Genomic DNA, 23,192 nt, shown 5'->3' on the forward strand with positions numbered 1-23,192 from the left:
TGGGCCTGGGCCTAAGATGAGTTGGTGAAACAGGTGGAGAGGTATAAACAGACGTTGAGATCCACGTACGGTTACAGACAAATCACCTCTGTGTACTCTCCACATCGGGACTTAGAATATCAACGATCGGGATCACTGGAACATGGCCCCACTTGTGAAAACTGGGTGGGCACGAGTTGCCTGTGCCCCGCACAAGTAGTTCCTGTGGCTGGAAGCTGCGTGGGGCCCACAGATATGCCTGTCATAAATCCACACTGCCCGTCAGTTTCTAAACATCACAATAAGAGAGGAATCCAAAAATAATGCAGATCCAAAACTGATGTGGGCCACACCACACGAAACAATGATAATGGAAACACCCACGGTTGAAACCTTCCTGGACCCGACCATGATGTTCATATGCCATCCAAACTGTTCCTAGGGTTATTACCACTCAGATAATGTCATACTGATTCAAAACTTCTCTGGTGTGGTGTGGCCCACTTGCATTTTGGATCTATCTGATTTTTGTTCTCCTGTTTTATTGTGATGTTTATAGACTGATGGACGGAGAGGATTTGTCATGATCATCTTTATGAGCCCCACATAGCTTCCAACACAGGAACTGCCCATGGTCAGGGCATAGGAATTCGCGTCTAAACTGGGTCCAGTGCATGCTCTCGGTTCGCACTGTATAATACCTGTCATGAAAGATACGGCAATGAAATACGTGATAAAAGTCAGACCAAATAGGCCCCAACCCTCATTAACCACTAATCAAAACCGGGCATTGGTGAGATTAACGTGCAATGAACTCGGGTCGTGTGATTTGCACATTAGGATATTTCTCAAATAAAATAAATATTTATTTTATTCTCAAATAAAATAAATATAATAAAGAAACAGAAAAAAAAAAAAAACACACACACACACACTTTCTTTAGCTTCAACACAAAACGGTAGAAATAATCAAATTTTAAAAAATAATAAAGGAAAGGCCCTACTTTTTCTTCCTTCTTATTATTATTATTATTATTATTATTATTATTATTATTATTATTTCTAGGAATGGCGTCTTTCCTTGCTCTTTAGGCTGTAACAAACTCACGCTAAATAAGCTTGCGCTTACTCCATACTCCACAGTTCTGCAAACCGTACATGCGTGTAGAACCCTGCCCATACACGTTCAAACATGGCACATGGATATCATGCCCCGCTGATAGGGCTGCAAATGTGCGCGTGCAGCATTTAAGAATCGGGTCAGAATTAAGGCCCCTTGTATATATACCGCCCAATCAGTTACTTTTTAAGTTATCTGAAGTTAATAAGTTATTTTTAGTTGGTTTAATTTGAGTTAATATATGCGACGTGCACCATTTCTGAGTCTCTGTCATACACAGCCACAATATCAAGTAACCCCACATGCGCCTTGCTTGCATATGCATTTCCGTGTGCAGTTGGCATTGCCGCTTTTATTTGATTTCTTAAAAAGTTGAAAAGAGCCTAATAACCCTTTACTTGAACCAACGGTCTTGTATTTCTCCTATACAATAACTAATAATAAACGGTCCTTGTATTGGGCCACACCACAGGCAACCGCATCTCCCGCGTCAAACCCTCTGGCCAAATTCACCTTATAAATCTCCCCCCTCTTCCCTCCCAAAGCCTATCATCCATCAATCTCCCAAGCTTCTCTCACCCCAATAGCACTGACTCCTCTATCCTCCCTTTTGTAACCATGAAGTTGGTCAAGACCATCTTCATCATGGCTATAGCCATGGCTCTAATCATGGCATGCACCGGCACGGTTACGGTGGATGAAGTGGCCGACTCCATCCCGACCAACCTCCCATCGTCTCAAGACCATCCATCTTCTCTCCGAGGGATAAGCCGCTTTCTCGCTCAGGAGAAACCGAAAACGCTCAAATGCTGGCAGAACCCAGATATCTGCCTACCCCGGGGAAGCCCTGGTCCCAGCTGTTGCAGAAACAAGTGTGTGAACCTGATAACGGACCGCGGGAATTGTGGAGTTTGCGGGAAAATGTGCAAATACACTGAGGCTTGTTGTAGGGGGGAATGCGTTTACCTTTCATTCGACAAGAGGCATTGCGGTCGATGCAACAACCGATGCGCAAAAAGCGATTATTGCATATATGGCATGTGCAATTACGCTTGAGAGGACATGAGATTCGTCATACATTCCTAAGGAATAAAAGCCGCCGTGTGATTTGTTATGTGGGGCTCAGTTCATTTGCAAGTTCCTCTTTGTGGGCTGAGAGATTTCCTAAATGTAATTCGTAATTATAGTTTAAGTTAATTTATACAAGTTAACAAATTATGTTTGATATTATTCATCATGACCGTTCATCTCATTTTCAATAATTATAGAGAGGGAGAGAGCGAATTTCTTTGGTTAAAACAAAATTTCTCTATTGTTGTGGACAGAAAATTATCATATCCTGTGATTAGTTATTGGAGAAGATTAAACTGTACAATATAAACAGATATGAGATGGGTTTTTAAGCTAAAGAAATGGTATTTAGGTAATTATTGTCATGAAGTTAGGTCTTTAATCAAATAAACTATTTTTTCACAGGCATTATGTGCCATTTCTACCAGTGGCTATAGTTGTTATTGGATTTGTTTCCACCATGGCATTTATATTACTTGGCTTAGCAAGACGAGAGGCTGGTTAGCTGTACGTGATGCATATGTGCTAACCTTGCACGTGTGTGGAACGTTTGATACGTGCAGAAGGTGTCCCACTATGAATATGAACTGTGCAAAGATCGGCTGGTCCAGTTATCAGGCAGGCAACACTTGTACGTTGAAAGTGCACCGCTGAAAGTTTTTTTTTAAACCGCTGACTGTGATTTTACAAGGGTGGCCCGTCTGATGAATGGATGGGCCTGATGAACACACTGGATCGTCTTTACGGTGGAGTCCACCTGATACACGGCTCAGATGTCCTAAACCTTCCAGGTTGGCATTTGTGGACTGAGCAGAGGTGCTTTTGGGGCTACTGATATTTTACGCTACATTGTGATTCTTAATACTTCGGTAGTCATTTACGCTGAAATGCTGCTTCAAAGCTAAAAAACGATATCCTTCATTTCGACGTTTCGCTGTTCAAAAGCAGTGGATTTCCATGAAAGCCGCAATAAGCCACATGCTCGAGCTTTATACGTCTGATTCTTCCATCAAAGGTGCCTACTTACATGCTTTCTCAATTCTCAGTCACACGCATCGTTTTCTGACAAAGAGGGTAATGTCACCTGATCTCGGCTAAACAATGTGATTAGTCTAATCCCACGCGTGTGTATAGCCGGGCCTGTCTATATGTTGGCACATGTACGTGGGATCCAAGCCGTCCATCAGGCGCTCTGCTCGCTAGCAAATCAGGACAGTCCACTTATCCGGTAGCTACACTGTCCGAAATACATGGGCGTATGAAACAGGTTCTTCCATCAGATTGCTACAGGTTATGGCTTGCCATCCGCGCAACTGCGACACCCTGGGGAAGAAATTCCTGCACTTAAAAGCTAGTCGGGGCCTGATGTGATGTTTGCGAGAAATCCACACTGCCCACCTGTTTTATCAGATCATTGGGTTAGATCTAAAACTCAAGTGGGCTGCACGATAGGAAACAGTGAGAATTGAACCTCCACCGTTTAAACATTTATGGGCCATTGGATTAGGACACTATTATTGTGTTTTCAGTTCATTGCAAGGATGACGTTATGAACGATTTGTATGGCATATAAACACGGTGGATATGAATTTTCAGACCTTGTTTTTCCTGTTATACCGCCACCTGTCCTTTGGATCTATTTCGTTTTTCATCATGTCCTAACAGATGGACTAGGTGGATTTATCACAAACATCACGGTTGACACACTTAGGTCCCATTTGCATACCTCTAAATAAGTTACCTTTTAAATTATGTTTAGTAATTAAGTTAGCTTCCGTTTTTTTTTTTTTTTTTTACAAGTAATTTTTGTCTTAAATAAGTAATTTTATTTAAAGTTTTTTAACTTATGACTTTTCTACTTCTCTATCCCACTATGCATGTCAAAGGAGGCCTTACCGTGGTGGCCTGTCCACATTGAAGGTGAGGCTCACATAGTGGATGGTCCAGATAAAAGGTAGGCCCCATATGATGGATAATCCCAAATTAATGTAAGCCCACGCATGAATAGCATACATCAAAGGTTGGCCCGTAATGGTAAAAAGCACATTTCCAAAGTGGGCTAGTGTGATGGACGATCCACTTCAAAGGTGGGGCCTACATGATGGATGGTCGAAAGCAAAGGTGGGCTCCACATGATGGGCATTGGACATTGAAGCTGGGCCCCACATGATGGGATGGCCCACATCGAGGTGGTATTTATTTTCCATCCAATGATTCGTAAAGTGACGTAAACCTGGATGAAGAGAAAATACAGAAATAAGCTTGCTCTAGAACTCATGTGGCCCACAAGAAGTTTTCAACAGCAGGCATTCAATCCCCACTCCTTTTCCTATTATGTGGTCAACTGAGCTTTTGATCTGCCTCATTTTTCATCTTATGCTCTAAAATAAGCTTTTAAAAAAAAATAAAAAAAATAAAAAATGGATGACATGTATAAAACACATACATCATAGTGAGGTCCACGGAGCTTCGACCAATACCGAGATTTCATGTATGATTTCGAATTTCCCTATTATCCAGTGAAAGTTTTAGGGATGCTTTTACATTCTTCCTCATGATTTGGTCCACCTAATTCTTGGATCAACCTGAAATTTGGGCTCCGGAGGGAACACAAGCAGACGCGCATGATGCATGCACAAGTAATTTTTGATCTAGTCTTGGAGTAATGAAATGTTGACCGGAGTGTAAATAATTTTCTAGGCTAACCTTGCGGGATTATTTTTGCATCCATGCCATAAAAATGTTATATATAGAGTTGATTTTCCAAGATCTCTGTGCGTCTATCACCATGAAGTTGATAATTGAATTAACATACTTGGTTGTGCCACCATTGGCAATCACTTAGAAGCAGCGTTCTTGGCCCCAGTTCACTCGCGTTTGCAAGAGTAATCAATCCCTTTAAAAGCTGGGTTTGGGTCAGAGTCTAGTGGGGTTGATTTTAACAGGACCAGGACCTAACCCATTTGGTAAATGAGCCCGAACTTCTGGACCCAAAACCACTTATTGACAGGGCAGGTCTAATGACCCATTGGGTCGACCCAACTCATTTGCACCCTTTCGGCAGGGGCACTTTATGTACGGCTCAATGTCACACATTTGCCAGCTGGCACATGTGTTGCCACCTATGTGACTCTCAAATGTCACACACAGCTGCCTAGCCAACACACGTGCTGTTTGTAAATCAGGGTCCCCAATAGTCTAGGCCAGGGCCAAGCTGGGGTTAGGCCTAGCTTTGCTTTAGTTTCCTAAAATCTGGCTCGACACCAGCCTTAATTGGGTGGAAAATGCCTGGCGCCGTAAGCAACATTGTTAAATTCCCCTCCGTAAATTCCCCTCCGTTCACAACGATTCTCGTAATACAAACGGTTTGTTTCATCGGAACTTGGCTCACCTACAACGAGTGACTTGAAATGCACATGCACATTCCGCGGCTCACTTGATAATTGGACTGGACCATTAATCAATGAGCCGGGCCTGGCCAGCCCGAACATCGGGCATAGATCTAAAGACTGAGCCCGACCCTGCGTTTAGGGTGTCTGGCCCTTTACCACCCAAGGTTTGAAGTATCATCCAAAACTGGTATGTATCAACACACATGTACTGATATGGCCTATGAATGATAGGGTTGTACTGGCCTGAAACATCCTGATACCGGGTGACGGGGGGCGATGCTTAACGGTATGGGTGGTGAACAGTAATTACATAACACGCCCATTTCAAACCTTATCACCGCCCCTATGGTAAATGTAGGGGGTGTCAATTGGCTGGGCCATGATAGGGTTGGGCCGAACCATACACTCGAGATCTAAGGTCCATTCCCCGCTCGAACTTTACAAGAGCAAGTAACAGACCTAAACCCAACCCAAAAATTTGGTTGGGTTGGGTCCAATCTGGTCCGAAAATTAATAAAAATCCCATCTCCTTGAATTTCCCTAAAATGTCATATTTGTAAACTATAACACATATACATATAATGTCGGATTAGGCTAGTTTAGGTTGGGCTAAAATGACTTGAGCCCAAGCCCCGATACATGGGGCAAGCTAATAGGTACCATCCCCCTCCAAAGCTGGGTCAGGCTCGTTAGGTCATGTGGGCTATCCGGCCCAATGCCACCCTTCGGTAAATTGGTCGTTGGATTTCCAGACAAGACGAGATGGTCGATTGGCCCTCAACTACGCTTCTGTTAGGCCCAGCTCGTTATTTGTCGTATGGTGAAATATCCGCCTCGGAAACATCTCTAGAGAGCTGGTTCTCGAGGTTTATGAACTGGGAAGAGAGAGAAAGCTGCATCCGGAGGTTTATAAACCTGGAAGAGAGAGAGAGAGAGAGAGAGAGAGAGAGAGAGATGACGGTGGTCGTGGACAGCATAAAATTCAGAGCTCGAGATTACGGCGCCGAGCAAGCTGCCTATTCGCTTCCTCGCGTACCCACCGAAAATCATCCTCTCGCTGCTCACCGTTCCTCCCACCAGGTTTCACCTCTTCTCGTTTCCTCTCTTGCCTGGTTTCGGATTTCTTCTGCAATTCCCCTTCAATTATCAGAGAATCTTTAACCCCATTTCCATATATTTCCTTTCTATAAATTATTCGAACTGGATCCTTAATTTCATCATATTCCATTCGTATTTTCGTCACTCCTGCTTGAATCTCAAAATAAGCAATTCTGTAATTCCCACGCCCCAGAAATTGCTCTCATCGGATGTCGATCATACTTCATCTCAGTTCAATCAAGAACCTGCGAGTGGATGGTTAAAAGAAAAAGGGTACTGATCAACATTCAACATTCAAAAACTGTTGATTGGATGGTACAGATCGTCTGTTCAGGGTGATTTCTGGCCAATGGGCAATCTAATGTGGGACCTGCAAGGTGGACGGTTGGCATCAAAACTTTTCCTCTCCGATTTCCCTACTCCTTACCTGGCAATGGCAGCATTGAATTTTTCTGTAGCTCTTTCTGTTGGATTTCACAATCATAACCATGAAGATTCTATCTCGTTTAGAGTCTTTAGATTGTTAAGTAGTGTGAGTGAGTTTGTTTACATAATTGACATGGTTGACAAACTCGGGACTTGTCAACAGATGTTTTAGGAATAAAAGTGTTTCTTCAGCGGGGCTCTTTTCCACAGTTCTTTCTCTCTTTAGGGATTGGGCTCCTTAAGGGGTTTTGAGGGTTTTCTTGCCAGGCGTGGGCCTGCCATTGTTTCTATTTTAGTCTGTTTTAGTTTTCTTGTTTTTCCTGTTTTTCTTCTTTTCTTGTTGTATGGAGAGGATCTCCCTCTGTTCTGTTTTCTTAATATATTTTCCTCATCTTTCAAAAAAAAGAAGAAGATAAACTCAGGACTTGGACTTGACTCGGTCCTCCCACAGAATTTGACTTGAGTGAGTCATGTATTTTTTAGTTTTGTTCATAAACATACATAATTAGAGATAAATGTTAAAACCAGTGGCGATTGGTGAGTTGCAAAAATTTGCGAGGTCCAAACTGAAAAATTCAGATTCTGCAACTGATAAAGAAGAAGATGAAGAAGAAACTTCAGATTGTGCAAACTGCAAACTGCAAGTAGTGGCAAATTGCAAAGAGCTTATAGTGCAAACTACAAACTGCATGCAAACTGTGGTAGCTGCAAGATGGGTGCAGTGAAAACTACACAGGGAGTGTGTTGGTTCCACTGTTAGTGGGTCCATTTGGTTGCCATACTAGAGGGCCAACAAACATGTGAGGGAGACAGAGAGAAATCAAACCCTAAAATGCTATTGATAACATAAATAGAGTGTTTAATGTTATTCCGATAATCCCATTTTCCCCTTTTAGCTTTTAATGCCAACTTGCCAGTCCTAAGTTGATTCAGTAGACTCGGGAGCTTTAGGTTTTTGACACATATGTTAAATTGGTGTTTACTCACAATAGATTTGATTCCTATTCCCATAATGCCCTTTTTGCCTTTTAACTTCAATGCCAACTCATGCAAGTCCTGAGTTGGCTCAGTGGACTTGAGAGAGTTAGATTTCTAAAACATAAGTTAAAATTGGTCATGACTCACTTGGAGCTAGTAAGTTGCTTGAAAACATGGGACAACTCAACCGAATCATGTCCAGTTTCAGTCTCCATCGTATCTACACTATTTTGACTCGTTGGCCTTAAAAAATGAGTCGACTCACCGAGCCTGCCACATATCTCAGATTTGATTGTCTGTAAGTCATGAGGATTATATATATATATATATATATATATATATATATATATATATATATATATATATATATATATATATATATATATATAATCCATTGCTGACCTCAGTTAGTGGGTAAGGCTTAGATGATGTGACACATGTAGACTTGTGATCCTCATGATTTACCTGTGATCAAACTAGAGAAGTGATTAAGCATTATATATTTATCTCTATTTATAATTAATCAATTTACACTATCCATTTGCTCCAGCTCACTTTTCATGAGCAACCAGGAAAAAAATTACACTGAGTGGACGATTCTAACCATCTGATCAATAGCATATAAAATGAAAGGTCAAGTCAAGATCATTCGTGGAAAAATTGTTCATTCAACAATTGAACCACTGATTTGGTGGATCCTCTCTTTGATTGAGTATGGTTCTCAAGAATTATTTTCATTTAGACTATCCTAAGCATCCCACCCCTGGCGTGGAAGTCAAATATCTATTAGAGAGGACATAATGTGGATGGATACTTCTAAAAGAAAAAGAAAAAGAAAAGTGGATGGATGGGATCATTCTACTTGTGTAATACTTGCATGCTGGTCCATGAGGTGTGGGCTGGAACTAATGGATGGTCTACATCCAATGATCAGTTTGTCCATGCATCAACATTCAATTCATAAGCGCATGAGAGCCACTGATCTTCTCTCATAATACATGTTCAATCCTTTTTTCTTTTTTTTTTTTCTTTTTAAATTACTTGAAGGCATTCCTCAAAAGCTTATTTGTGCTTGACCAATAATTCTATTCTGTTCCATGATAGGTTGATTCTGCATATCATGAGAAGGGTGATTTTTATGACCCTTTAAGAGGTCCTCCTGGGAATTTGGTTTCTGACCAGAATGTACAGAATACACATGAAACTACTATAAGAGAATCCCCAAATGAAGCAAATCAATTGTCATCAAAAGGATGGGCCGCTTTTAGGAGATCCTTGATGCAAAAGTTTTCCCTCGCCCAAACCGTTTCTATTTCATCAGTGAGCTTCTCATTCTCCTGGGGGAATCTTATTTTGTGAATATTTTACCCACTTTTCTAAGTGATACCCTATCTGGTGAGACATGCATTGAAGGTAGTTCTTCAAGTGATTTTTAAAACTAAACTCCGGTTCAGCAGTACTTAAGGCATTTGTTTTTCGGACCAATGTTTTGTAGTTTGAGATTTTTTTGGAACATTAAAAATAATAATTAAAAAAAAAAAAAAAACATAATGGAATCATTTTTGTACGTTTGGTTTATTTTCCTTTATTTATTTATTTGGAATCATGATTTTGTTTCAGTATTTTTTTTATCAGTTTACACTCCAAGGTGTTTGTGATGTCTCTGTAATTCAAAAGGTTTTCCTTGTTTATCTCCAGCGTCCATATGACCCTTCAAAAAGAAAAGAAAAGCAAAATAGCCCAACAGTCCACATTTACATATCTTTTCTTCTAGAAATAAGACCTTTGTTTTGTTTTGTTTTACTTTTTCGTACTCCTGTGACATTGAGGTTTTCTTGTTCTTGTAGATGTCTGATGTTATAATAAAGGGTGGCAAAGGTATGACATCTCTGTCGCATCACTTGGAAAAGTTTTGATCACTGGAGGATATTATTTCATTTTGTTTTGGTTGCTACTTGAAATATAGTTTGCCAGAATAGCCATTGGATCCTTGAGACATTTGATGTGGAACTTTGTTGCATCAGAGAAATCTTTGACCAGTCTGCATCTCGAGGAGCTGGAATATCCACAAAGAATTGCTAAAGAGGAGGTCAAAGTTGTTACACGACAAGAATACATTTCACGATTACATGAACTTAAAGATGAGATAAGCCGTGCATGGCAAGCCGAAGACCGTGTAGCATCTCTTAGATTATCTATCAAGGCAAGGATACCAAACTTAATTGTGTATGTATCAATAATGTTCTTTGAAGGCTAACCTCTTTTTTTTTTTTGGTCTGTTGGAGATGGAATGTTGATGTGTAAATGTGAACATTCGTTTTTCCACATGTAAGTTAAGATTGCTGGTGTTGAAATTGTGACCTGAAAAATGCAACTTTTCTGGCTTTACCGTTATTTATTTATTTTAAATAATTTTTTGGCTATGTTCTTGTTTGGTCATCTGAGAGTTCAATCTTTGTTGGCCTGCTTTTTATTGAACAAAGTGGTCTATTATGTTTTTGGCTTCTATTCTCTTGATGCTATTGATGTGTATAATTTCAAATGAGTGGCAGGTTGTGGTGGAGGATCAGATGTTCTGTTCGGCTGTGTTGAAGAATCAATGCAAATTTGCTGATTTTACGAATGTGGGTCAAACTTTCATGGAGAGCGGAGGGTACCATATTAGCAAAGGAAGGGATGTGAGAGTTGGGGAGAATATTGGGGGAGAGATAAGACCTTATCATCCTTAGTGCTACATTCTTACAGAGTGACAGCTACAAAGGACCTTGGGAAAAGATTTGCTGTGACTTCATGGGGAGATGTTCTGGAAGATTACTTTCTGAAGAATCTGGAAGGAGGATGAAATTGAGGAGTTCACAAGACTCTTGGGTCTCCTTGAAGAGGTCTTCATTCAAAGTGGCATTGTGGAACTGGCCCCTGGGGGGCAACTTTTCTTACTATTTCTTTCCTTGCCTCACGTCATCCACCAGGCAGAGTTTTTGTGCTTTTTTGTGTGTGCATGGTTGCATACGAGACGGTTGACCATCTTTTTGTTATTTTCGATATGACTTGATCGTTTGGGTGAAAATTTCAAGTCGTTCAAGATCTCTTGGATGCTCCAAGGAATGGTTTCCGCTTCTTTCAGAAGCTGGAATAGGGAACCATTTGCGCAAGGGGAGTAGTGCTTTGGCAATTACTTCACCTAACCATTCTTTTGGTATCTCAAAGGAGATATATAGTCGATCTTCAAGACTAAGGGAATGACTCGGCATGATCTGTTTGTCAAAATTAGAGGATACCTATAACCTATCTAGTGGGCCTTTGCGTGAAAGGAATTTATAGGTAATTAGGTATCTTATTGCATGAAGAAAGAAGTTGTAGGTATCTTGCATTCAATTAAAATGCTCTCACCAATTGGGACATGGAAACTAATTTGGGTGGAGGCAAGAAAGAGAAATCCATTTCGCACTGTCACTGATGGGGGTGTGGAAGCTAAAACTCTATGGTCTTCTTTGGAAACTCAGGTATACCCAAGCTGGGAGGCACTCTTAAAGATTGGAAAGACAGTATCTGCTTCTCCTTTTTCGCAGGATGGAGATGAATATTTGGATCTTTGAGAATAAGCAGAGGACTCGACATAATCTGTTTGTCAAAAATAGAGGTTGCCTTATTTAGTAGGCTCTTTTAAGGAATTTGTACGTATCTTTCATTCAAACCTTCTCACCAATTGGGACATGACTAATTTGGTTGGAGTTGGGTAAGAGAAATCTATTTTAGGTCGCGTATATGGGGATGTGGAAACTGAACTCTGAGGGGCTACTCTGGCAACCCCCTTCTTGAGTTTATCCAGGCTGGGAGGCACTCTTAGGGATTAGAAGACATATCATCATCTCCTTTTTTTGCCCCACGGGATGGACCTGATTGAAGTGGGGTCTAAAGCACTTTGGCAGGGTCTTCAATTATTTTTGTTGTATCCAATACATTAGCTGTGGAAGGTATGCGATGAACATTTTCACTTTGGTCTACTCATGATCAAAAACCTTGGAGGCTCGCTTTTCCTTCCCAAATTAGACACTTGATCTTGAGGTTAAACATTTCGTTTTCCCTTGTTGTTGGGGATGCTGATTTGATGGTTGATGCTCTAGTGAAAGAGGGAGCTAGAATTCATTCCCTTTGATGTAGTTCTTGGCGTTAATAGATAATTTTCATTACCCATTAAAGAAAAAAAAATGCTGTGGAGATTGCATGCAAAATTGGAATTCTTCCTTCTACATGGACTGGGTTAACTGAGAGAGTGGACAACTTTTTGTCTTGAAGGGTCTCTACCTTTCGTTAGGGGTAGGACTACTCTTTTCAAATCCGCTTTAGCTGGCATGCCCAGCAAATGCAGTATGGATAATATTGGCTGATATATCAGTCGATACTGAGAGAGGAGACCGGAAAAACTCAAAAAAAAAAGGGGGAAAAAACCTCATACATGTTCTTCCTCTTCTTACTCTTCTTCTCCTTTTCCTCCTCCAGTCCTCCTTTCTCTACTATGTCTCTTCTTCTTCTTCTTCTTCTTCTTCTCTCTCTCTCTCTCTCTCTCTCTCTCTGCACGGCTGCTGCCTGCAACCTTTTTGAAACAAAAGGCTGCAAAGCCTTTAATACTCTGACCACCAAGCATGTTAGGTGATTAAAGGGCGCTGCTTAGGTGGGCCCCACTGTGATGTTTATGTGAAATCCACCTAACTACTAGGTGCATTACCCCAAGTTAGGCCTAGGGTCCAAAAACCAGCATTATCCGTGATTCAGGTGGACCACACTATTAGAAATAATGTAGGGCAATGTTGACCTCCAAACTATTTCCCTTGATGTGGCCCACCTAAATCACGAATGGGCTTGATTTTTGGGCTTCATGCGTAAATTTTGGTGTGGCATCTAATGGTTGGAGTGGACTTCATACAATCATCACTGTGGAACCAGTAAAAATTAAGATTGGACATTTCTCTACCAACTGTTTCCTTTGGTGTGGCCCATTTGAATCACTGGTTAGCCTGGTTTTTTGGCCCTGAGCCTAACTTGAGATTACATTCTAATGGTCGGAGTGGATTTCACACACTGCATGACGATGGGCCCCGACCCCATAAAAATAAAGGTGGGAGTCCTTGATTTTAGCTTTTATATATATATATATATATATATATATAAAATTGAAAGCTTGAATGCCCTTGATATTCTATGACCACCTTCACATGTACATGAGATCCACTCCGACCATTAGAAGTCTAATCTCAAGTTAGGCCTAGAGCCAAAAAATTAGGCTGACCAATGTGATTCAGGTGGGCCACACCAAAGGAAACAGTTGGTAGAGAGATGTCCACCCTTGATTTTTATAGGATATACCGGGTTGATTATATGAAACCCATTCCAACCATTAGATGCCGCACCACAATTTTGGCATGGGCCTAAAAATCAGGCCCATTCATGATTCAAGTGGGCTACAACAAGAGAAATAGTTTGGAGGGTGAGCATTACCTTGTACATTGTTTCTATAGTGTGGTCAACCTAAATCACAGATGGGGCTGATTTTTGGGTCCTAGGCCTAACATGGGGTGACACACCTGATGGTCAAGGTGGATTTCACATAAACATCATGGTTGGACCCACCTAAGCCGCAGTCCCCTTTGCTAGCGGGTAGAAAATCTTTTAAATTGTCAAACCCACTATTGCTAATTCACGGTCCCAAAATCAGATTGCTTGAACGATCTTGACCTTTGATTCGTGGACACTTGTTTATTGAAACAGGACCATTGGATATTTTTCATTCTTAACTGTCTTAACTGTCCAAGAATGTCCACCAATCTCATCCTCAGATGAGGAAATAATCCAAATTTTGGGTTGTAAGCATTCTTCAGAGCATCCTCAATATATCGATAATATCCTCGATATTATTTTTATCTCTAGCTCAGCCATACTGATAACACTGGTAGTATCAGAAATTCCAGGTATCGGAGATATGTCACTAAACATCGCCAATGTATCAACAATAATTTCAACTGTGTAAATTCCAGATGTCGTTTGTATTGCCAATGTATCGCCAATGTTTTCGACTGTATAAATTCCAGATGTCACTTATAGTGCGTTGCTTGCTCGATCTAGCAATCTTAGACAATTGTTCTGATGAACCAGCGAGGACTTTATGTGTTGTGCCTGGCCCACAATGGTTAGAAGCTGGCCCTTCCATGCTGCCAATTTAGGGCTAAGTGTAAGTGTGTAACTACTCCTTGATTATTAAGCTGGCCCTTCCAGCGAGGACTTTGGGTACTCAGTATTTTAATTTTTAACTTTAAAAAAATAAAAATTGATGGCCATCATTTTTGGTTTTTTTTGAAAATCAGTTGTCTGATTATGATTTCTCAATCTGCATAATTGTAGATAAATGCTCCATCCATAATCTGCCCCATGATTTGAATGGTCTGGATATCTGTCCTTGGGTGCCACATATGAGCTGGATGAGTCAAAATGGCGGTGAACTATCATAGAAGTCTAGCCTATTTGCACAAAAATACTTCTATTTGTACAGTTGCCAGGCAATAATACTTTTATTTGTACAGTTGCCATGCAATAATACTTTTATTTGTGCAGGTTGCCAGGCTCCTGATGGACACATCTGTTTTACAATTTTATCCTACACTATTTATTTTAGTTACAGATGTAATGGATATGCTTGGTGATATGGTGTGGGAACGCATCAAAAGAAGGGCAGAATTTTCTGATAATGGAACTTTAATATGCTGTTTGCCAGGTCTAGATCTGCACCTTTTTCTTCTTCTTCCTTTTTATTTTTATTTTATTTTTATTTTTTTTGAATTCTAACATCCTCTGATTCAATTCAATTGATTGTGGTAAATTAATCAAATTGCCTGTATAAAGTGGGGATTCTTGAGTCTATGAAAGATGGATGTGGATGTGGACATGAATATGATTTAACTCTCTCCTTATCTGTGAAATCACATTCATATGGCCATGGACGCCAAACAAATGCCCACTAACATTAAGTGAAAGCATTCATAAAATGGGTAAGAAACTAGAAATTTGATGTCATACATCTAAATTCTGTAGTCTCTAGGCTAAATTACTATTTCCAAATAGGCAACAAAAGGGATTATTCATTAGAAAAAAACAAAAAAAAAAAAACAAAAATGGAAGGAAAAGAAATTACCAAGATCCATCAAGATGATGGATGGGAGATGCTAATACAAATCGAAGATCTCAAGAACCCCCAATACAACCAAATCAAAGATCTCAAAAACCCCTGATAGAACCAAATCATAGATCTTAAAAACCCCTGATACAACCAAATGGCTACACGTCATCCAATCGAAGATGAGGCCCATGTTAAGGTCCTAATCAAGGATCTGTATTATGCAATGAAGAGGTAGACCGCTTTGATGGTCAAGATTGATCTGATGAAGGATCAGCTCTCTAGATGTCCATTCTGGACCAAATCAATGGAATCCCATGACTTGGGTTACTGTTAATCATACTTGTATCTCATGATTTAGTAGCCATTTATCAATCCTTGTTAGTGTTAACCCAGTAAGAGGAGAGTCTAATTATTTGCAGACACTCGGTGGTGATTCTATTAAGCTATTCAGTGAACTGCATGTTCATCATCCTGGGGGACCTAAGTGAGAGGGCTTGCAATTGTTAGACGCATTAACTGTTATCATTGATTGGTTGTTTGTGCAAGCATTCTGCGAATCCTACAACTTGCATGTTAATTAATAGATTGTAAGCAGAAAGCCAGTAATGACAGCATCTCACTGGTTGAACTAAGACATCCATAAGACGATTACTTGATCAACCAATTTGGAGTCTATATACGTTGTCATATGCTCCATAACTTTTGGCCATTATAACCAAGCCATTCCATTTTTGATTCGCTGTCATTGAAGGATAAAAGTTCATCACCTATAAGCCAATTTTCCTACATAATGATCTTATGTCCCCGATTTTGCTAAGAAACTCTCTCTTTTAGTCGTCCTGCACTTTAACATCATAATTTTTTTATGGCTAAAATCAATTTATTTAGAGAGAAGGGAGTGAAGAAAACATAGATACAATAATAATGCAACAAAGCAGCACCACCAGCTGCTGGAACCCACAAGGAAACCCACTCCAGCCGAGGGAATGATTTCCACCCCAATTATAACTTTCTCAAACAGAATATCATGAGCTATTGATGGGAAGCTCCCGGTTTTGCATAGGAATCAGCATATCACTGGCTTCTCCACTGATATGATGGAAGGAGACTGGATGGCCTTTGCATAACTCCAGGACTTCTTGAATCAAATCCGAAGCTCTTCTAGACTGCGAATAGAGAGAGCCCATTGAATTACATTTTTGGAATCACCTTCAATCGCCACAAGCATCAAACCATTTGACACTAGCAAGTCAGTCGCTTAGAGAAGAGCAGCAGCCTCAGCAAAGCTGGAGTCTTCAAAGCGAGCTGGCCGGAGAATTCTATCAAGCTACATCCATCGTAGTCTCGAATTGATGCAGGACGGATGATTTAACCTAGAATGATATAAAGAAATTAAATAACAGATTAATTAGAGCAATGCAGATCCAATAAAATATCAATTAATCAAGATCTATGGAAGGTAGAGCTTCCGTCTAAGCATATAGACACTAATCATCATTCAATGGAAGTGCATGACTTTGTTAGGGTTGATAGACTTGGATTGATTTTGAGGTTAATGAATTGAGAAATAGGTTTAGATTTTCAGATTTGGGAAAAAAATGTTTGGGGATTTGGGGGTTTTGGATTCGGGAATTAGGGTTTGAGGTGTTATGGATTTAGGATTTTCAGGAAACTAGGGTTGGGATTTGGGGTTTTAGGGATTAGGTTTTGAATGGGAGAAACAAAGAGCGGGGGCTGCCCATACGGACAGTCATAAAAGTTTGTCCATACAGTCATAAGGCAGGATGGTATGGCCCCATGGATGTACGGTCAAGGGGGGGAGTGGTTAGGTGGAGGTTTAGGTCGGGTTCTGTTAAGGGTGTAAGGGATGCAAGGAGGAAGAAGAAGAATGGAGGCAGGGTTGTTTGTTGATGGAAAAAGAAGAAAAGAAACTTAGAAAGAAAGAGAGAGAAAATGGAAGAAATACATCTTAAATGAAGAGAACGAGAGAGTGATAACTTGGATTCACTCCATGGCATCACACCAAATCACTCTAATTACAAGAGATTTTGCTTATTCACAAAGCAAAGAGAAATAAAACTTTATTTCATATGCTCCATCATGGGCTAGTGTGGGGACGTTTAAGCCTTTATGGTCTCAAAAAGATTTTTTACAAAAAAAAAACCTATTACTTAACATATGTCCAAAACACTCATATTTCAACTAAACATAAAATAAACCCCAAAATAATACAAATAGCTGAATAAGTGATAAAAACTAATCAAAATACTAAATCTGAACTATCCGTGTCCAATGGGTGGTTAACAGTCATGATGGTCCAACGATCAAGATCCAATAGTCCAAATGACGTGAAAACTTGATCCAATGGTCTAGATGTGTTCACCAAGCTCCGATATGCAGTTTACATGCATCTTGCTAGCATGGGGTCTTCAAACATGCATGTGGGGGTCTTTCGAGTGACTACGTACGTGGTCTAGGCTCCATATAATGATCATTCAACCATAGGGATGTTGGAACTGGGGCCAGAGCCCGCACCCTCTGGTACACTCTGAATGCTACTCGAATGTCCTCATCAACTCCCCTCGGCTGAGAAGAGTTTGCCTCTGGTGAAAGAAAGCCGCGATAACACTCTAGCCGTACAAGTAGAGCTGGGCATTGGTCCGAGTCGGATCAGATTGGGTCCAACTCGATCCAATCTGAAAGCTCAATGGTTTGACCCGAGCTCGATCCGATCCAGGACCGAGTCCGGGTCACCCAACTCGAACTGATCCGAAATGCATATGACTTGATCCGATTCGAGTCCGACTCGGTCAGGAAAACCGAGTTGGATCGGATTAGGCACGGCTCGGTCCATTTGATTTTAAATTATTAAAAATAAAAAATAAAAAGCTCAAAATGAGGCAAATCCACGGTGGGAATTAAATGGCAAACGTAGGAAATTTCTAAGGAGTGGAGCTACGTTTAGGACAAGAACAAACATCGCGGTGGGCTTAGGAAGCTTTCAACAGAGAATACCGATCCTCTGTTTGCGTCAAGCAGTAAAATTGTGATTGTTGCAATGTAATTAGACCATGTGATTGTGGAATGCATTGAATTTGCATCGCTGACTGAGACGGACCAATCACTATACAACGAAGGAGGAAAAAAGCAGGAAAGTCGTGGTTTTGGCAAATAGAGGATCCGGACTCACAAACAGAGGGTGTCATTATCGTTCATGCTTCATGTGGTATGGTTCACTTGAGCCTTGGATCCGCATCATTTTTCGGCTTATACTCTAAAATGATATGAAAAAAAATGGATGGACAATGTGGATCATAAAGCCCATACATCACGGTGGGCCCCTGCCCGTGTCGAGTTGGGACAGGGGGGGTGTAATACCCAATCTGTGTCCCTATCAGGGGTTGGCTGCGTATTTCTAGAGGATCCGATGGGTATTTTCGTCACTAGGTATCAACTACCAGTCGTTGCCAAGACGGCCGGTTGTTAACGGTTCCCATATATCTATACTCATGTACAACCGATGGAAATGCGAACTAGTGCTGTAAGCATGTCTAAAAACAGAGTAGAGATTATAGATGAAGAAGCTAGCCAAACGCCCACAAACACCAACCGCAATCTCCCACTAGAAACAAGGGAAGGAATCAGATGGTGGCTACTCCTACTCTTGCTAAACTGCACCATTATGGCAATCGGCACCATAGGTGGCCCATTCATTAGTAGACTCTACTTTCTCCATGGAGGGAGTCGAAAATGGGTGCCAAGCTGGTTTTAGATGGTATTTGAAGAGCTGGGCATTGGTCTGAGTCGAATCGGTCCGGATTGGTATGGATTCGAACCCGACCCGAACGTCGGATCGGTTCGGAACGGGTTGGATCTAGTCGGATCGGGTCAGGATTGCCCAGCTTTACGTACAAGTCTGTTTGTATGGTCGTACGGATATGATGGTATGGCCAGGTATGGCCGCATATTTGTACGGTCAAGGGGGAGTGGTCAGGTGGAGGTTTAGGTCGGGTTCGATTAAGGGTGTAAGGGATGGAAGGAGGAAGAAGAAGAATGGAATTCGGGCTGTTTGCTGATGGAAAAAGAGGAAAAGAAACTTAGAAAGAAAGAGAGAGAAAAGGGAAGAAATACATCTTGAATGAAGAGAATGAGAGAGAAGGATAACTTGGATTTACTCCATGGCATCACACCAAATCACTCCAATCATAGGAGATTTTGTTTCTTCGCAAAGCAAAGAGAAAGAAAACTTTATTTCAAATGCTCCATCATGGGCTAGGGTGGGGACGTCCAAGTCTTTATAGTCTCAAAAAAGACTTTACAAAAAAAAAAAAAACTTAAAATATGTCCAAAACACTCCTATTTCAACTAAACATAAAATAAACCCCAAAATAATACAAATAGCTGAATAAGTGACTAAATCTAATCAAAATACTAAATTTGAACTATTCATGTCCAATGGGTGGCCAACAATCATGATGGTCCAACGATCACGATGCTCCAACGATCAAGATCTGACGGTCCAAATGTTGTGAAAACTCGATCTAACGGTCCAATGATCACGATGCTCCATCAATCAAGATCCATCGACAAACAGCCCTACCTCCATTCTTCTTCTTCCTCCTTCCATCCCTTACACCCTTAACCGAACCCGACCTAAACCTCCACCTGACCACTCGCCCCTAACCACATAACTGTACGGCCATACCTAGGTGTACCATCTTGTCTGTATGACCGTACGGACAGACTTGTACGATTGTCCGTATGGGCATAACACCCCCCCTTCCTTCTCTCGTCCCTTCTATGCTTTGTTTCTCCCATTCAAACCCTAATTCTAAAACCCCAACTCCCAACCCTAGTTTCCTAAAAATCCTAAAACCTTAAACCCTAATTCCCAAATCCAAATCCCCAAACATTAATTTTCCCAAATCTGAAAATCTAAACCTATTTCCTAATTCCTTAACCTCGAAATCAATCCAAGTCTACCAACCCTAACAATGTTATGCACTTCCATTAAATGATGATTAGTGCCTATGCTTGGACAGAAGTTCTGCCTTCCATAGATGCTGATTAATTGATATTTTATTAGATCTACATTGCGGGACTGTCGTATAGCTTGAATTCGAACATGTTACATAGCTGAATTTTTAAACTTTCTGATAGATTTTCTTTAATTTGTGTTTTCATTGCTCTAATTAATTTGTTGTTTAATTTCTTTACATAATTCTCAGTTAAATCATCCGTCTTGCATCACGAATGCAAGTAGCTGCCCCTGAGAACCTAGTTCCCAAATGAGCAACCATCATAATCGCTTTGAATTATCCACCTCGGGGAGGAACCCCAACCTCCTGATTGCCTGCTAAGATAGTGTGGGTGTGCAATTGAATTACCTGTGGCCTTCATATTCTCCTGTCTATTGTATTATAATTTTGTTCAATATTTCATCAAGGCTTCCCTTTTCAAAATATACAAGCATGGTTTCCCTTTAACAATTGATGTTCCTTACAGTTTGGTCATATTATTGTACAAGAAATCACATGTGCCACAAAAATATTTCCTTATAGTTTGGCCCTATAATTGTACAAGACATGACATGTGCCACAAAAATATACATATGCTCTTAATATGCAGCCCATATCCCTGTGATATTATTATTAGATTGTATATATAAATTTATTTTTTTTTCTTCCACACTCACAATTTACATTTGTGCTTTAAATGGATTATCTGTTTTGTGGTTTCAATTTCTCATGAATTGTTTTTATTTCCTTTCCATATCTATGATTTAGATCTTCTTGGAGTAGCTTATGCTACTACTTGTAACCCTACTGAAGCAAATGTCACGACAAATATTTCTCATTAAAACCGTCTTTGTTTACTGCAGAAAACTTTAAAGCCAGTGATGTTTCCATTGATGCCAAGGAAACCTGTAATAACTGGTTCTGTAAAATCGGTTCCATCCGTGAGCTTCTTCCACGAATGTTAAGTTCTAATAGTTTTGTTACTTTTTCCTAACTATTCTTCTCATGATGTTCTTTGTTAATCTTTGTCATGGTTTGTATTAGATTTTTTTCTTAATTATTTTTGGCAATGTATATAATTACCATCAATGTCATCACCATCATCATGACCATCACTTCATCATCATCCTCCTCCTCGTCGTCCTCATCATTCTCCAAGTCCTCGTCATCCTCATCATCATCGTTGTCATCATCATCATCATCACCACCACCATCATGTTATTGTTGTCTTCGCTGCTGCCACTGCCACCACTGCCGTTGTCATCGTCATCATTGTGTTGTCTTAACTATTAGAAGTATCTTTACAATCTAACCTTAAAGTTCCCTTAGCGCATGGCCTACCATCTTAATCTGCTCTCTGTCATTTATCCTCGATTAGGACTACTCCTAGGTTGCTTTGACTGGCATCATTCTTCCCAAACATACATCCCAACATCCTCATCTCTACAACATTCATCCTCTGTTCGTGTTGTCTTCTGATTGACAATGTTTTGCAGTCTAATGTCTGTCCTATAAGCTTCCTATTAAGTTTCATTGTCATTCAGTGACCACACATCACTCCAGAATGCATCACCACCTTAGCCACTTGGTTCTAGTTCTATTTAAAACATCTTCCTCGATCTCTAATAACTAAGCATCTAATATGTTGTCCAAAATTCCAAATCATGGTTTACTAGATGTTTGTTCCAACTCTATCAGGACTGAAGACTTGAATTCAGTCTGTCATAGCACCTGATCTTTGGTAGATTCAAAGCCAAATCCTCATCTATTTGATTTTGGTCCCAGTATCTACTCAACACATGCTAAGGAAAATAACTTGGTGGAAACTAAGACTTAATTTTTTGCTGGTCCATATTTTCTTTTTAATTGATTTATCGTGGTCTCTGACTTTTACTCCCATCCAAATACTTCCAATCCATTCCCACAATTGGAGAATGGTTCTATGAATTTCTTCACCTTGATTTCTTCATTTGGCTCCATAATTTAGGGGAAGCTTTGAGGAGATTAACCATCTATTCCAGTTAGATATGGCCCTATGGTGAAGAAATGATGCAGTGAAAGTTTTATCAGAAAGAAGAGATAACATAGACTTCTGTAAGCCATTGAATCGCTTCTGCAACCGAGCTACAGTTTCCATATCCTTTGCTTTCTTCAGCTGCTTCTAGCTGGCTAGCTTGGCTGTTCTTGACGTGCTCTGGCTCTCCAAGTACTAAATTCCATCACATAAATGTCATGATACCTACAAAGACATGGTGGGGGCGTGATACTAATGAATATAGCTGTGAGCGAATGCTGACTACTATTGATCGCCCTCGTCAGTGGGGCGATTCCACCACCGACGGCTCCAAGTCTACGTACGACAAGGGTTTGGGATCTAGCATCAAAGATGGGGGCTCCAAGAGTTCAGACGTTCCACCCGCGCCAGAGGAAGAGGAAGCAGATGGGGAGAAACTCGTAAATCATGGTTGGAAGCTGGTATCTCGCCGCCGTCCGCTTCCCTCATCTTTGGCTAGAAATAGGGAGTCATTTCCTACTCTCTACGTTAGTGGTTATCCGGCGGGGTGGTTCCCCATTAACATATCTAGGGTTTTCGGTCGAGTCGGAGCAATCATGGACGTCGTGATACCAAGTGATCACTCAAGTGGGTCCTACAGTGGGTTTGCGCTGGTCAGAATGTCATCCGAGAAGGAACTAGCTAGGGCGGTGGAAATGCTTCATGGGGTGAAATTTAGAGGGCATCCCTTGCTTGTGCAACGGGCGAGATTTGGACCCAATAGCCTCATTCAGAAGAAGGACCCAAACCCCCCTGTTTCCGAAGAATATCGTCCTAAACCTACCCCTTCCCAACCTGAGATTTCGGAAGGCTCCTCTTTCAAAGATGCCCTCCTCTGGAGTAGCCCTTCCCAACCCATGCAACCCACCACGAATATTCCCCCCCCCCT

The 23,192-nt window shown here is 40.7% G+C and overlaps 2 protein-coding genes across 6 annotated transcripts in view; both read left to right on the forward strand.

The window, feature by feature from the left end:
• Positions 1 to 1,668: 1,668 nt before the first annotated feature.
• On the forward strand, positions 1,669 to 2,381 carry LOC131238703 (stigma-specific STIG1-like protein 1). Its single transcript, XM_058236319.1, has one exon. It carries the CDS (start codon positions 1,718 to 1,720, stop codon positions 2,153 to 2,155), a length of 438 nt encoding a protein of 145 aa, XP_058092302.1. The 5' UTR covers positions 1,669 to 1,717; the 3' UTR covers positions 2,156 to 2,381.
• A 4,051-nt stretch (positions 2,382 to 6,432) lies between these two features.
• Positions 6,433 to 23,192, forward strand: part of LOC131240743 (uncharacterized) — a 60,266-nt gene continuing 43,506 nt past the window's right edge. The window contains exons 1-6 of one of the 5 annotated variants that reach the window (XR_009168858.1): positions 6,433 to 6,642; positions 9,169 to 9,384; positions 9,912 to 9,942; positions 10,089 to 10,267; positions 14,671 to 14,830; positions 21,114 to 21,210. Coding sequence is in view for 4 of the 5 variants with exons in the window: in XM_058239180.1 (XP_058095163.1) it covers positions 6,517 to 6,642; positions 9,169 to 9,384; positions 9,912 to 9,942; positions 10,089 to 10,267; positions 14,671 to 14,830; positions 21,114 to 21,210 (809 nt within the window). In the remaining variant the exon portion in view is untranslated. The remainder of the gene's footprint in view (positions 6,643 to 9,168; positions 9,385 to 9,911; positions 9,943 to 10,088; positions 10,268 to 14,670; positions 14,831 to 21,113; positions 21,211 to 23,192) is intronic. The other 4 variants (XM_058239180.1, XM_058239181.1, XM_058239179.1 and 1 more) reach the window with 4 other exon arrangements.

This window comes from Magnolia sinica, chromosome 3, assembly GCF_029962835.1.
Source record: "Magnolia sinica isolate HGM2019 chromosome 3, MsV1, whole genome shotgun sequence".
Lineage (NCBI taxonomy): Eukaryota > Viridiplantae > Streptophyta > Magnoliopsida > Magnoliales > Magnoliaceae > Magnolia > Magnolia sinica.